At 46.3% G+C, this 12,514-nt stretch overlaps 1 protein-coding gene across 1 annotated transcript; it reads left to right on the top strand.

Moving 5' to 3' along the window:
* Positions 1–4,713: 4,713 nt before the first annotated feature.
* Positions 4,714–10,653, top strand: Kctd12 (potassium channel tetramerization domain containing 12). Its single transcript, NM_001399515.1, has one exon. The coding sequence runs from the start codon at positions 4,912–4,914 to the stop codon at positions 5,893–5,895; it is 984 nt and encodes a 327-aa protein (NP_001386444.1). The 5' UTR covers positions 4,714–4,911; the 3' UTR covers positions 5,896–10,653.
* The last annotated feature ends 1,861 nt before the right edge of the window (positions 10,654–12,514 follow it).

The following is a 12,514-nucleotide window of genomic DNA, read 5'->3' as shown; positions in this document are numbered from 1 at the left end:
ATAATCTTAACCGAGGTGGACTGTTTCATAGGACAAGGAGTGAAAGCCAAGGACCTAGCTCCTAATCCTATTCCTCCACAGGGGCCACACTGGAAACCAAACTGTAGGGCATCAACACTCAGGCTTTGGAACACCCCACCGCCTCCAGCAGAGATGTGGAGCTGCACTAAGATTGTCCCAAGTTACCTACCCTGCCCCTTTGCCTTGAGTTTCTCATCTGCAAAATGATAGAGATGGCAGCTAAGTACCACTTTGAGACACGGAGTCTAAAGCCAGATTCCTGGGTTCAAATCCCAGCGTAACTACTTAACTGCTGTGTGACCCAGGGAAAAGAAATGTGCCTCTTTCTGTTTTAATAGTTTATTATCCCCGAGTTTGGCTCTCATAGTGCTGTAATAGAATAGAGCGACTGTAACAATGAAATGAGCCCAAGTCAGCACTGCTACATAAACAGGGCTGATATGTGTGAGAGAAGGGCTAGTGAGCTACTATTGTATCAATGTTTTCTGGGCAAGTTTTAAATATTGTTTGTAAAGACAGGGAAATAAAAATTAAAAACAATTATCTGACAGTTCGAGTCTACTTTTGGTTCTATAAAATATTAAATATAAAAACGCCAACGACAGGGATTATGTTATAATGTTGGGATACTTTTTGCTTCCTTGTAATTCTGCAATGTCTTTCCCATAATCTCCCTTTGAAGATTAGATATTGGTGCATTTTAAACCAGATCTTAATTAAGATCGATGTTTCCTAATTTACTTAAACCTAATGCTATTTAATTAATCCCTGCACCCAATTCTTCTCTCCCTCTCAATGTAGAAGCCAATGATTTTTCACAGAACAGAAAAGATTTACACATATTGGGAGGATGATAAATGCGTCAAACATTTGTTCAGGACAATTTCTGGTCCCGTCTCTCCTGCTCTTTCCTCATAGCATCCATTTTAATGTCTCCTCCATTCATTTATGCATTCGGTATTTATTGAGCACACTTGTCGGGCGCCATGATAAGTGGTGGGAAATAATGATGCCGACACTTGAATGGTGTTTTACGGCTTACAGATCATTTTCACATATATTAAATTCATTCGGTCCTCTGAGGCACTCACTTCATTCCGCTTCCGCTACTCCGACCTTTTTAGCCTTGTGTTTTCTCCAAAGCTCCTTTCCTCAGCTCGCTGCAGAGCATTCTCTGATGGCTTTGGTGGGGTGAGGTGGGGGTGGGGAATGCTGGTTGGAAAAGGCAGGGGGGAGGTAGGGATAAGATGAGGACTTGGTCTACAGGTGTTTCTAGTGTCTTATACTTTAATTTCAAAGACCCAAGTTCTGGCAAGGTCTGTTCTCTCTTAGCAAAGTGCAAAGTCACATGGAAAAGAATCAATGTATCCTTTGCTGAAGAACAGGTTGAGCCTAAACATGGGGGTGACGCTTTTCCAAGTCCTTCTGGATCTCTATCCAACTGGGCATATTTAACATCCTGGATGATCTTAAAAAAAGCTATGACCACTTCCCCTGAACCACACCCAGGCCCACGGATCCCAGCATTAAACTTACTAGGTTTTGTGATATTAATCCATAGGCAAGGACCAAAAGACACACACACACACACACACACACACACACACACACACACACATCAACCAGAAAACTATCTTCAAATAATTGTGTCTCAGGTCTCAGTTTAATTCATGAGTGTCTTTCATTCAGCCTGGTTTCTACAGAGCACACGATGACTCTTCGGCAGGAAGTAGCTCGTGGTGGACAAAGTGTCATCTCAGTGGCTGCGTGCTGCCTGTATAGGCACACACCATCTCTCACTTTCAGTCAAGGGCGCTTTGCTGTTCACAGAACACAAGCAGATGACACTGCATAAACTTGCACCGTGACACAAGCTCATTCCTGACCCAGACCTTTGGGCTTGTCTGACCTCTGTCTAGAATGCTACTGTTCTGTAATGTGCCATGGCTCTCCTCAGTGCCAGTGCCATTTTCAGAGACGCCTTCCCCAGATACTCTCCACTAGGTGTTACCCTCACATTTATCCCTTTCTTTCATTTCATGAATGTTTTTGTTTTTGGTGTGGTGTTTATTATCATCTAAACAGTGTGTGTGTGTGTGTGTGTGTGTGTGTGTGTGTGTGTGTGTGTGTCTAGTCTAAGCTCTAAGAGGGCAGTGATTAATTTGAACTCACTTCCTGGAACACGGTGGTAGCCCTTGAATGAATATAGATGGAATAGGTGATTGAGTGGTGTATTTATCAAGTGATTACAGAGCCTCAGCTGTGTTCTAGATATTAGGGATACAGTAATGAATGACGCTGACAGCCATCGCTGACCTCTTGGGATCTTACATTCTAATACAGGGAGAGAGACTTTCAACCAATAGGGCAGAGAAGGAAAAGCTGTTGGACTAAGGCTGTGTATCATTAAACAGGGTAGTGGGCAAAGGGGACCTGGGGAAGGGAAGAAGGGAAGTGTGTGTGTGTGTGTGTGTGTGTGTGTGTGTGTGTGCACCAACAACCTAAGAAACCAGCACCCTCTTTGCAAAGAGTTGTGGGACAGGCCAGAGAAGCGCGAGTGGGTCAGCAACAAGCATGTGTCTGTCACGTCATTAGGACTTTGGTTTTGCTCTTTCGTGACGTGGGAAGGCGCACCTGATGTAGGGTCTGACTGGATTCTCCTCTTTGCTCCAGAGATAGAAGACTGATGGGTTGTAGGCCAGAGGCAGTCTGGAGGTCCAGGCAATGACCAAGCAGGAGGTGACGTTAGCTTGGTCCTGAGGGGTGGTGGGGAGGTAGTGACATCCCTAAGTCGGGAAGGATCTTGAAGGGAGCCATGGCAGCATAGGCCGAAACAATAAACAAAAGTAATGACCCAGTTGTGCCAAGGTGACACCAAAGTCTTCTCTTGGACTTACAGAAAAGTGACAGTTTAGTCAGGCCTGAGACGCCGATCTATCACAGTCAGTGTTGGGAGAAGGAACTTTCCAGTCATCTGTCATTTATCCCAAGGAACAGAATAAAAATGGTGAAACATATTCAGTATCAAAAATCTGTGCCTGCAATTAAGCAGGCTGGTCTGGGGCCTGATTTTACTTCAGCTCTGTGGCATGAGTCGCAGTAATTGCTTGGCAGACATAAACATTTGCAGAAATGAAAGTGACACTCGTCCGTGAGAAGACGATCAAGCTCATTGGACAGTCACACAAAGGGTAGACATCGTTATTAAGACAAAGATCTTTCTGGGCTTATTGTGATTGACAGCCTGTCCTTCAAAGTGATCTGATAACTGTTCAGATGGTCAACCCTTTGCCTCTTGGCTGCTCGAAAGGAGATGTTGCTATTCAGCCTTGAATTCTCCACAGCCTGATGCCCCGCAATGCATAGGAGCATTTATTAACCTCGTGGTTTCCTGGAGCCTCCTCTATCCAGGGCTCCTTGAACCCTTTACTTATTTATTTGCCAAAATCAGCGATCAGATAACACTCCCACGTGCCACGTGCAGAGATGGAAATTTGAAGAGCAACCTGCCTCTCCCTCTGCGAGAAACACAGAAGGCTTCCCGGCGGAGGCAGAGTTCTGTGGACTGCAATTTGTGCGTGACTGCAAACGCTGAGCTAGTAGGAGACCATAGAGAGCAGGGCTGGACCTAAAGGGCCTTCAAACACATCCTCTTCTCTGGTGGGCGGTCTGGCCAAGCACAGAAGAGAAAGACGGAGGGAGGAGAACACGGGCTGCTGGACTTTTAAAATAGCTCTTCGGGGCTGAAAGTCATTTTTTTTTTGTATATGTGCATTAAAATTTCAAGGAACAAATAAAATATTAGTAGAATTTTAGTAAAATAATTAGATACTAATAAAATCAGTAAAAGAAAATATTAGATTGGAATTTTCTGGTGAAATTCACAGAAAGGAACTGGATGCCTCGCAGTCCGCTCTTGGAGGCACTTAGTAGTTTTCATGGCGACGTAGTACCAGCCCCCCACCTTTTGTGCCCACCCAACTTCCTCTCCTAGTCATTTCTGTACTATGTTGAAGTTTCCTAACCAGAGACTTTATGCACTCGTAAAATAATCTAACAGAGCATTTTCGCGAAGCATCCTCTTGTGGTTGCTAGGGATTTTTCGAGGCTATACGGTAGTCACGTGAAAAACCTTTGGGTGCTCTGGGTTTGGAGGGACCCCCGCGTCCCTTCAGAACTTCCAGAGCCCCAGGGATGGATGTTCTACAGCAGCGCTCTGCACTGTTAGAAGCCTGTAGGTCTAGAGGGCGCTAGCCGCAGGCAACCAAGCTTTTCGACTCTGCCAGAAAGTTTCCAACCCCTTCTGGAGTCCCCGGGTGCGGGCTGCGGTCAGCCGAGAAGGGCGGCAGGAGGGGAGGTGGGGACACAAGATGTTCGCTTTAGAGAACAGCCTCCTGGGGAAGCGCCGAGGCTCTGACCCACTGCGGAGGAAGAAGAGGAGCTGGGTTGGGGCGGGCGGTGACAGCCGGGTCGCCCCTCGGAGCGCGCGGGTCAGGGTGGAGCCTGCTGCCCGGAGCCGCGTCAGCGTTTAGCATGCAAATGCATTCCCCGCTCCTCCCCCACCCCCACCCCGCCCCAGCCCTCCCCGCCCCGGGAGCGAGCTCAGCGGCTCCGCAGCCGCCCACGCCTCCTGCGCGCCGCGGCGCCCGAGCGGGCGGCTCTACTTAAGCGGCGCGCGGGCCGCGACCCGCCACTCGCCTGGAGCGCGCGGGCGAGGCGGGCGCAGCGCACCGGGGCTCTCGTGGGCGCACTGCTGCGCGCTCGCTCCGCGCGGCTCTCCGTGGCCAGCCGCCGCCTGAGCGCAGGGCTCCCGGGCTAAGAGCCGCTGCGGCTTCTGATCGCGACCCCGCTCCCTGCCACTTGGCACAGCCCGGCCACCTCTTTTTGGCCATGGCTCTGGCGGACAGCACCCGAGGATTACCCAACGGGGGCGGAGGCGGAGGTGGCAGCGGCTCGTCGTCGTCCTCAGCGGAGCCGCCGCTCTTCCCGGACATCGTGGAGCTGAACGTGGGAGGGCAGGTGTATGTGACCCGGCGCTGTACCGTGGTGTCCGTGCCCGACTCGCTGCTCTGGCGTATGTTCACGCAGCAGCAGCCGCAGGAGCTGGCCCGGGACAGCAAAGGCCGCTTCTTTCTGGACCGGGATGGCTTCCTCTTCCGCTACATCCTGGATTACCTGCGGGACTTGCAGCTCGTGCTGCCCGACTACTTCCCGGAGCGCAGCCGGCTGCAGCGCGAGGCCGAGTACTTCGAGCTGCCGGAGCTCGTGCGACGCCTCGGGGCGCCCCAGCAGCCCGGTCCGGGGCCACCGCCGCCGCACTCGCGCCGCGGGGTGCACAAGGAGGGCTCACTGGGCGACGAGCTGCTGCCGCTGGGCTACGCGGAGCCGGAGCCGCAGGAGGGCGCCTCGGCCGGGGCGCCGTCGCCCACGCTGGATCTGGCTAGCCGTAGCCCGTCCGGGGGCGCGGCGGGCCCCCTGCTCACGCCGTCCCAGTCTTTGGACGGCAGCCGGCGCTCGGGCTACATCACCATCGGCTACCGCGGCTCCTACACCATCGGGCGCGACGCTCAGGCGGACGCCAAGTTCCGGAGGGTGGCGCGCATCACCGTGTGCGGCAAGACGTCGCTGGCCAAGGAGGTGTTTGGGGACACCCTGAATGAGAGCCGGGACCCCGACCGGCCCCCGGAGCGCTACACCTCGCGCTATTACCTCAAGTTCAACTTCCTAGAGCAGGCGTTCGATAAGCTGTCGGAGTCAGGCTTCCACATGGTGGCGTGCAGCTCCACCGGCACCTGCGCCTTTGCTAGTAGCACCGACCAGAGCGAGGACAAGATCTGGACCAGCTACACCGAGTACGTCTTCTGCAGGGAGTGAGCTCCCCACGCCCCTCGCCACTCCGGAGCCCACTTCCCTTCCTCCCCGCGGGGGATAGGATTATAGATACCCTCGCTCCTTCCCTGTCTCCCCATTCCTTCTGCCCCGCCCCCAGGCCCCCAGTAGCTCGCCCAGACCCGTCTGCTCCCCACTTGAGAATCTGCAGCCACAAATCCTCTGGGCTTCTTCGTCTTCTTTGGACCCCACTAACCGAGAGAGTGCCCAGATGTAGCCCTTCACTCACGCTTCCTCTACTCCGGGCCTCCAAACACCCTTCCCCCCAGATTGTCGTGATCTAGTGGGGCAGTGCGGGAGCAGTCGCCAAGTATCTGGGAATGACTGAGTTGCTCAGACCCCGACTGCACGGTGTCTGGCGTGCAGTGAGGACAAGTCCTTGAAATCTTAAACCCTTTGACTCCATAGCGGTTTTCAGAGATCAGAACTGAGAGCGCTGTGTGGAGACAGTGTTTTAAAACGTTGTTACGGACTTGATCCTCATTAGAAAGATAAAAGTTTTAGACAACCGAAAGGAAAACCGTAAGTTGGAATTAAGACCCCATGGAGGCAGTTCAAAGACTGTAAATAAAGTGCTTTTTTTGTTTTTTAAAGTTACAGGTAGAAGTAAATTCTAGTACTGGCAATAGATCTCCTGTGGCTTAAAATTGTAGAAAGCAATCCTCCTGCCTGCGGAGGCGCCCTTTCTCTTCAGCTACTTGCCTGAGCTCTAGGTTTTGTTGGTTAAGTCAGTACTTCTAGGCTAGGAGCAAGGAGCAGGGGGCAAGGTTGCCTAGGCCCGCGGTGACCAATTAATACAGGAATGGTTAGTAGGGTCAGACAGCCCTTACTTAGGTCTAGGACTGTGGGAGGGTTGGGGAGGGAGGAAAGAGGGGAGGAAGGGCGGGAGGGAGGAGGGGACATACTCATTTATTATTTGAGAGTTGGACGTTTGTATGATCCACTTGAGTACGTGCACATTTAAAAAAATATGAAACAGTACGTGTAAACTTAGATTTTATCAAGGTTAGTAAAAGACCTATCTTCAGCTGGAAGTCTATCGAGCCATTTTGAGTCCTAAACTTAGTTGCTAATACCCGTCTAACCTAACCAAAGAGTTACCTAGTAGAATTTTAGTGCTTTGAACATTTATTTTCTTGTTGGTTGTATTTCCTCATTTTTAGCCTATTTACTTAAGCAAAAATAAGTTCGATTTTAGTTACTTAGACTTAAGATCTCTTACTATTATTATTATTAGTAGTAGTAGTATTTTTAAATTGCTGTTTTCTGCAAGCCCAGCAAGTGTGGACTCCTAGGCAGTTCTGAAAACCGGAACAAGGCTCGCTCGCCCTTTCATGCGTTTGCTTGACGTTGCAGTGGAATCTGCTCCTGTCAGAGCTGAAGACAAACGGAAGCGCCCTGGGAGCTGCCCATCTGTAGAGAGCTGTGAAGTGGGATGTTCTTTAAATGAAGGCAAACAAATACTTCAGTGTGGGCTGAGCAATAACGCGGTGTTTTAGGTGAACGCAGCAGAAGCAGGAGACCCGGTTGCCTTACGCCTTTAGTCCCACGTGGAATGAATTCCCAGCGTGGATCCTGTGCACACCACAGCCGGAAGGAGGTGAATCCGTACGCTTCCTGCTGACAGGCATCTTTTGGATGATCTGTGATTACGGAGAAGCCTTTTTATGTGTGTGCTTGTTTTACCATTTCACTCAGAGATGTGTTTTTAAGGATATTTGTAAGAGCCATTTTAAGTGTTTAAATTAGCGCCGTGTTTCCTTCTTTCTAAAAAACGAACCTTGTACTGTATATGTCATCGTGTCCATGGCAGATGTTATGAATTGGGACAGTTTTATTGTCAGACTCCTGCGGTCCACTCTGTACATACCATATATAAACATTTTACACGAATCCTTTAGTTTTTTAATTCATCTACGGATGCTATAGAATTTCCTATATTTGCCCCCTGGTAACTTGCATTTATTTGATGGTGTATATACAAGAGCAACGTGTTTCGGTGAGTTTCTCACACCCTTGCCTGTGGACTTGGGTCAGGAACTCATTCACAGCTAAGTGGCTGGGTTTGCTCCACACATTTTTGCTGGGACGTTAGTTGTATACTAATCATACGTCAGTTAGCTGTCTACCTGTACTCAAGCTATTCATATTTCTAATCCAATAATGTTTGCATTTTGATTGGGACAGATTTACATTCTTTTGTTACTTTTTTTTTTTAAAGAAAAGTTGGCTTTATGTGCTGAGTGTGCAGTTTTAAAGAAAGGGAAACAGGGATCCAGGAGTTGTGATTACTTCAAGGTTGACCTTATTTTTAGGCAGTGGATCAGAACCTTTATTTCAAACCTGAAGGGACGTAGGACTGTCACTCACTGGTCTAACGTGAGTGTCAGACTTTTCCATGCCATGGAACAGTGTTAGATGGCTTAAGAAAGAAATGCACTATTAAAAAACACCTTTAGGACGGATCAGAATACATTGGCAGATGGCAAGACGGAGGTTCTGATTCCCCTTGTCAATCTGTGCAGCGATAGGGGCCATGGGAAACGGCTGACATTTTGAAGTTTTGTCTGCATTCAAGTCTGAGGGATTGTAGCTTGGAAAACCATTCAGTTGTCTCACTAACAGAGACATCACTGTACCTTCCCCCACACCCTGACTGGTGTGTTATTTTAAGGATTGGGAAGTTAGTGTTAGCCACAGTACACGGACCTTTTCCTGGAAGCAACTGTGCCCTCTGTTGTTGGATCCCAGGCATGAAAACTTTGTGCTTTTTAGCCCCAAGTTAAGTCTGAATGGTCATCTTATTCTGTGATAGGTAAGTATGACTGAGTCGGGGTGATTTGGCGTGGGCCTTGGGTGGTAGAAGAAACATCTTTAGGGCTTATAAAATGTTCTACAATATTTGTCAGCACCCATGAATTTGAGTACTGCACCGAATAGAGTAGAGCTCTCAACAGTATGTTTGAAATGACCCAGAAGGATATTATAAACTATTCAGATATTCACAACGGCAATCTATCTCAGAGAGGCGATCATTTGCATATGTTGATCAAATTAGCATCTGATGCTCATAAATAATGGAATGACATTAGGTTTAATAAGTAATTTTTAAAGAGAAGTGCTGACAGTCATTGGGGTTATAAAGAAAACCAAAATAGGTACCAGGCCCTGTGCAGTTTATCAGACATTCGACATGTCTGTTTTTTAATGCTTGTGGACTGCAGTCCACCTCATTCTAAATTTTTGAACATGTAAAGGAAAATACACTCCCCCCACCTTTTTGATACTTTTCTTACTCTAGTGGTTTTTTTTTAATTTTTTTAATTTTTTTTCAATTGCTAGCAAGGTGATAAAACTAGCCAAATTGTCTTCCTTTTCAAAGCAGAATCATATACGTGTGTGCCTGCTGCTTCTCTGAGGACATATATAATGTGCAAATGCCCAGACAGGCAGGGCTTACAACACAGTCCAGTTCGTATTGTTCTTTCCGTGGAATGTTGATACTACATTAAAGCCATGTATCACGGAGCTTTGGTAATTTTTTTAACTATTCATATTATGGTATTCAAGTCGTTTTTGTACTCCTATATATAAAATAAATTATACAGATATTTAGAAAAATACTGAGCGAAGGAAGTGAATTCCTTAAGCATTCCTTTTGCAGTCCAAATTACAAGTTCTATAAAACTGACATACTTTAAATTTGGTATTTTTTTTAATTGTAAAACTCTTAGTTAAGTCTCTGCTTGCAATTTTTATTGTTTTTTTTTCCCTCACTACTTTTAGTCTTTTAAAATCTTAATGTTTTGGGTAACTTAAGTCTCTCAAGTCATGAATCGAACCCAGTGTTCTTGTTCCCAGAGCCTACAGTACGTGGATGAATTTTTCCACAGTCGGAAGTAGGTTGCTGTAGCTAACTTTTCTTTGTGACAGTTTTGGATAGTACACATCTCAAACTATCAGTACTGGAGGATTTAGATTTCCTCCAGGGCCCATTGAACAGGATGGAAGAATCCTAACAGAAGACCTCCGCTGGAGTCAGCTGTTGGATGGTAGAAGGATTGACCAGTTGACCAAACATGCTTGCCACTGCATTTTGTAATGTTTTTCCAAACCAGTTTTGTTTATTTAAAATGCGTTTTGAGGTGTGCAGACATCAACTGTAATGTAAACTGCTATACAACTGTCTTTGTGACTTGATAGCCATGTAAACTTTACTATTGAAAACAAACGATGCTCGTTCTTTCATTACGACCAGTTTAGTATCCATTTGATGACACAGGATTGAAACATCCATCACGGGCATACATTTTGAACATGTAAATTAAATTTTCTGGGTATTTGAAAACTTGCTCTTTGTAGTAATTATTTGGATTCCGACATGTTGAAAAACGTCACTTGCTAGGTGATACATATCTTTGAGCTCTTTCTTAGAAATCTAAGGGGACGTGGAAAAATATCCTAATATCCCACTTTTCTAGTGAAACATAGACCCAAGAATAAAAGCCCCTCCATATCAGCAAGGAAACAAAAACACATGGGTGAAATCTTTTCAGAGGTGCTCACACTTTTGAAATTGTCTTCATCCATCCAAATGCTGTTCCGTTCCTTCTACTCACAACCAGTTGTGTCATGGAAACACTCTGCCGGTTTCCCTGCTGTGTGTGAAGAAATGAATCATTGATTGTGTGACTTGTTATGTATTCTATTAAACACTAAAGAATAAAACATTCACTCCTTTAATTACTCCCCTTGGCTCCGTGGTATGGACTGGCTGGAACACTGTTCTAATTTCATTTAGGAAGTTTCAGAAGTGCCACTGATGCTTTCCACACTGCAGTGGGATGGACAGACAGCGGGCCATGCCTTCAACCATTACATATCACCAAGTAAATTTCCATCTGGGCCAGGCTTTTGTCTTACTGTCCAGAATACATAACAGGCAAGCTGATAGTCATTTCAGAAGGAAAAAAAAATCTTTCACAATATTTTTCTTTAATTTCAGTCTTTGCAGCCACTGCTGTATAAGGGCAACAGGACAAAATGACCCCTTTAAGTGTGAAGAAACACAGTTGTAGGAGCAAGATTTACCCAAAGTGAAAGTATGGTTCATGAGGGCCGTAAGGTCCTGGTGAGTACTGGACAAGAACAGCTGTGTGACTGAGGCAGGGACTCTTTGAAGCACTGTCAACCACCAGCCTTTGAAGTTCATTCTTTCCAAAGAAGGCCTAGGGCCACTCTGACTGGGAAAGTACAGAAACCAGCTGCTTGCTGGCTTATATAGCACAGGAAGCCGGGAGTCAAGTGGTTAGAGCGAGCCAGGTTTCGCCCTTCCTCTTTTGCCTGCGCTTCCTCTGGGTGGCTTTTGTTTTGTATATATAAACACGGATGATTTATTTTTGAAAATGTCATAGATATGAAAAAATCCTCAGGCAAGACAAAAATGTAGATAATAAAGAAGAGGTCTCTCTTTTCTAACCCCTAGCTTTTCCCAGAGACAATATCCAGGGTTTCTTCTATCCATGAAGTAATACTTACTTGCCCACGCTCTCTTTCCTGCAGTGGTGGCAGTGCCTCTTCCATGATGTCTCCCTGGTTTGAGCACTGATCTGACAGCTCGTGTGACACACGGGCATGTGGCAATGATCTATCTCGGTTTCTGATAGTTCCAAGATATTCTGCATTGATGTGTCATTGTCTAGATGGGCTGCAGTTTTGTTTTTATAACTTGTCCTTTCCTAACACGTATTTAAGTCTCTAGTAATTTTTTTTCCCACTCCAAACTGTATTGAATGTGTTTTTACGTGCATGAATAGAGTTTTTTTTTTCTTCCTCTGGAACTGAAAATTCAGGTCTGTGATGTTTGGCCATTTAACTTAATTTTTTTTTTTAACTTTTTGATACTACAAAAGGGTTCAATGCACACATATTTAGTAAACTTTCCCCAGACAAGTGCTATGTGGTGTATTACTGTCTGTGACGGTGAACATAAGCCACATGCCCAATGGTAATAGTGACAGGGATCCAACCTCTATGGTATGCTGTGCTGTTAAGCCAGAGTGCGCTTTAATGAGAGGTGCTGAACACGTGCCTTTGAAAAACTTACCATAGTTTTAACCTAGAAAGGGCTTATTGACATGCAAACCCATAAATCAAAGGATGTCTAACTCTATATTATTTTTAAAAGATGTATGTATGTATTATATGAATATTATATGAATACCTGTGTGTAGGTATGTGAACCATGTGCACAGAGTTCCCGTAGAGGCCAAAAGAGAATGTTGAAGTACCTGGAACTGGAATTACAGGTGCCTGTGAGCCACCATGTTAGTGCTGGAAACTGAGCCTGGGTTCTCTGTAAGAGCAGCTAGTGCTTTTAACGGGTGAGCTATCTCTCCGCTCCCTCTTTTTTCAATACAGTGTTTGTAATCCTAGCTAGGGCAGTAAAACAGGTATAAGAAAAGCAAAAATTAGGACAGGAAGAAGTGGAATTGCCAGATAGTTGCAGATATTTTATTCTTAGAAGACCCCGAATATTCCACTGGAAAACCCCTTGATCTGGCGAACACTTGCAGCCAAGATCTTGATAGAGAATTAAGATATA

This window comes from Rattus norvegicus, chromosome 15, assembly GCF_036323735.1.
Source record: "Rattus norvegicus strain BN/NHsdMcwi chromosome 15, GRCr8, whole genome shotgun sequence".
Lineage (NCBI taxonomy): Eukaryota > Metazoa > Chordata > Mammalia > Rodentia > Muridae > Rattus > Rattus norvegicus.
The sequence above is the reverse complement of the archived record's forward strand: the minus strand, read 5'-3'. Positions and strand labels throughout refer to the sequence as shown.

What these genes read in the sequence shown, in the direction of transcription:
- Kctd12 (NM_001399515.1), top strand. Translation starts at nt 4,912, where the DNA reads ATGGCTCTGGCGGACAGCACCCGAGGATTACCCAACGGGGGCGGAGGC.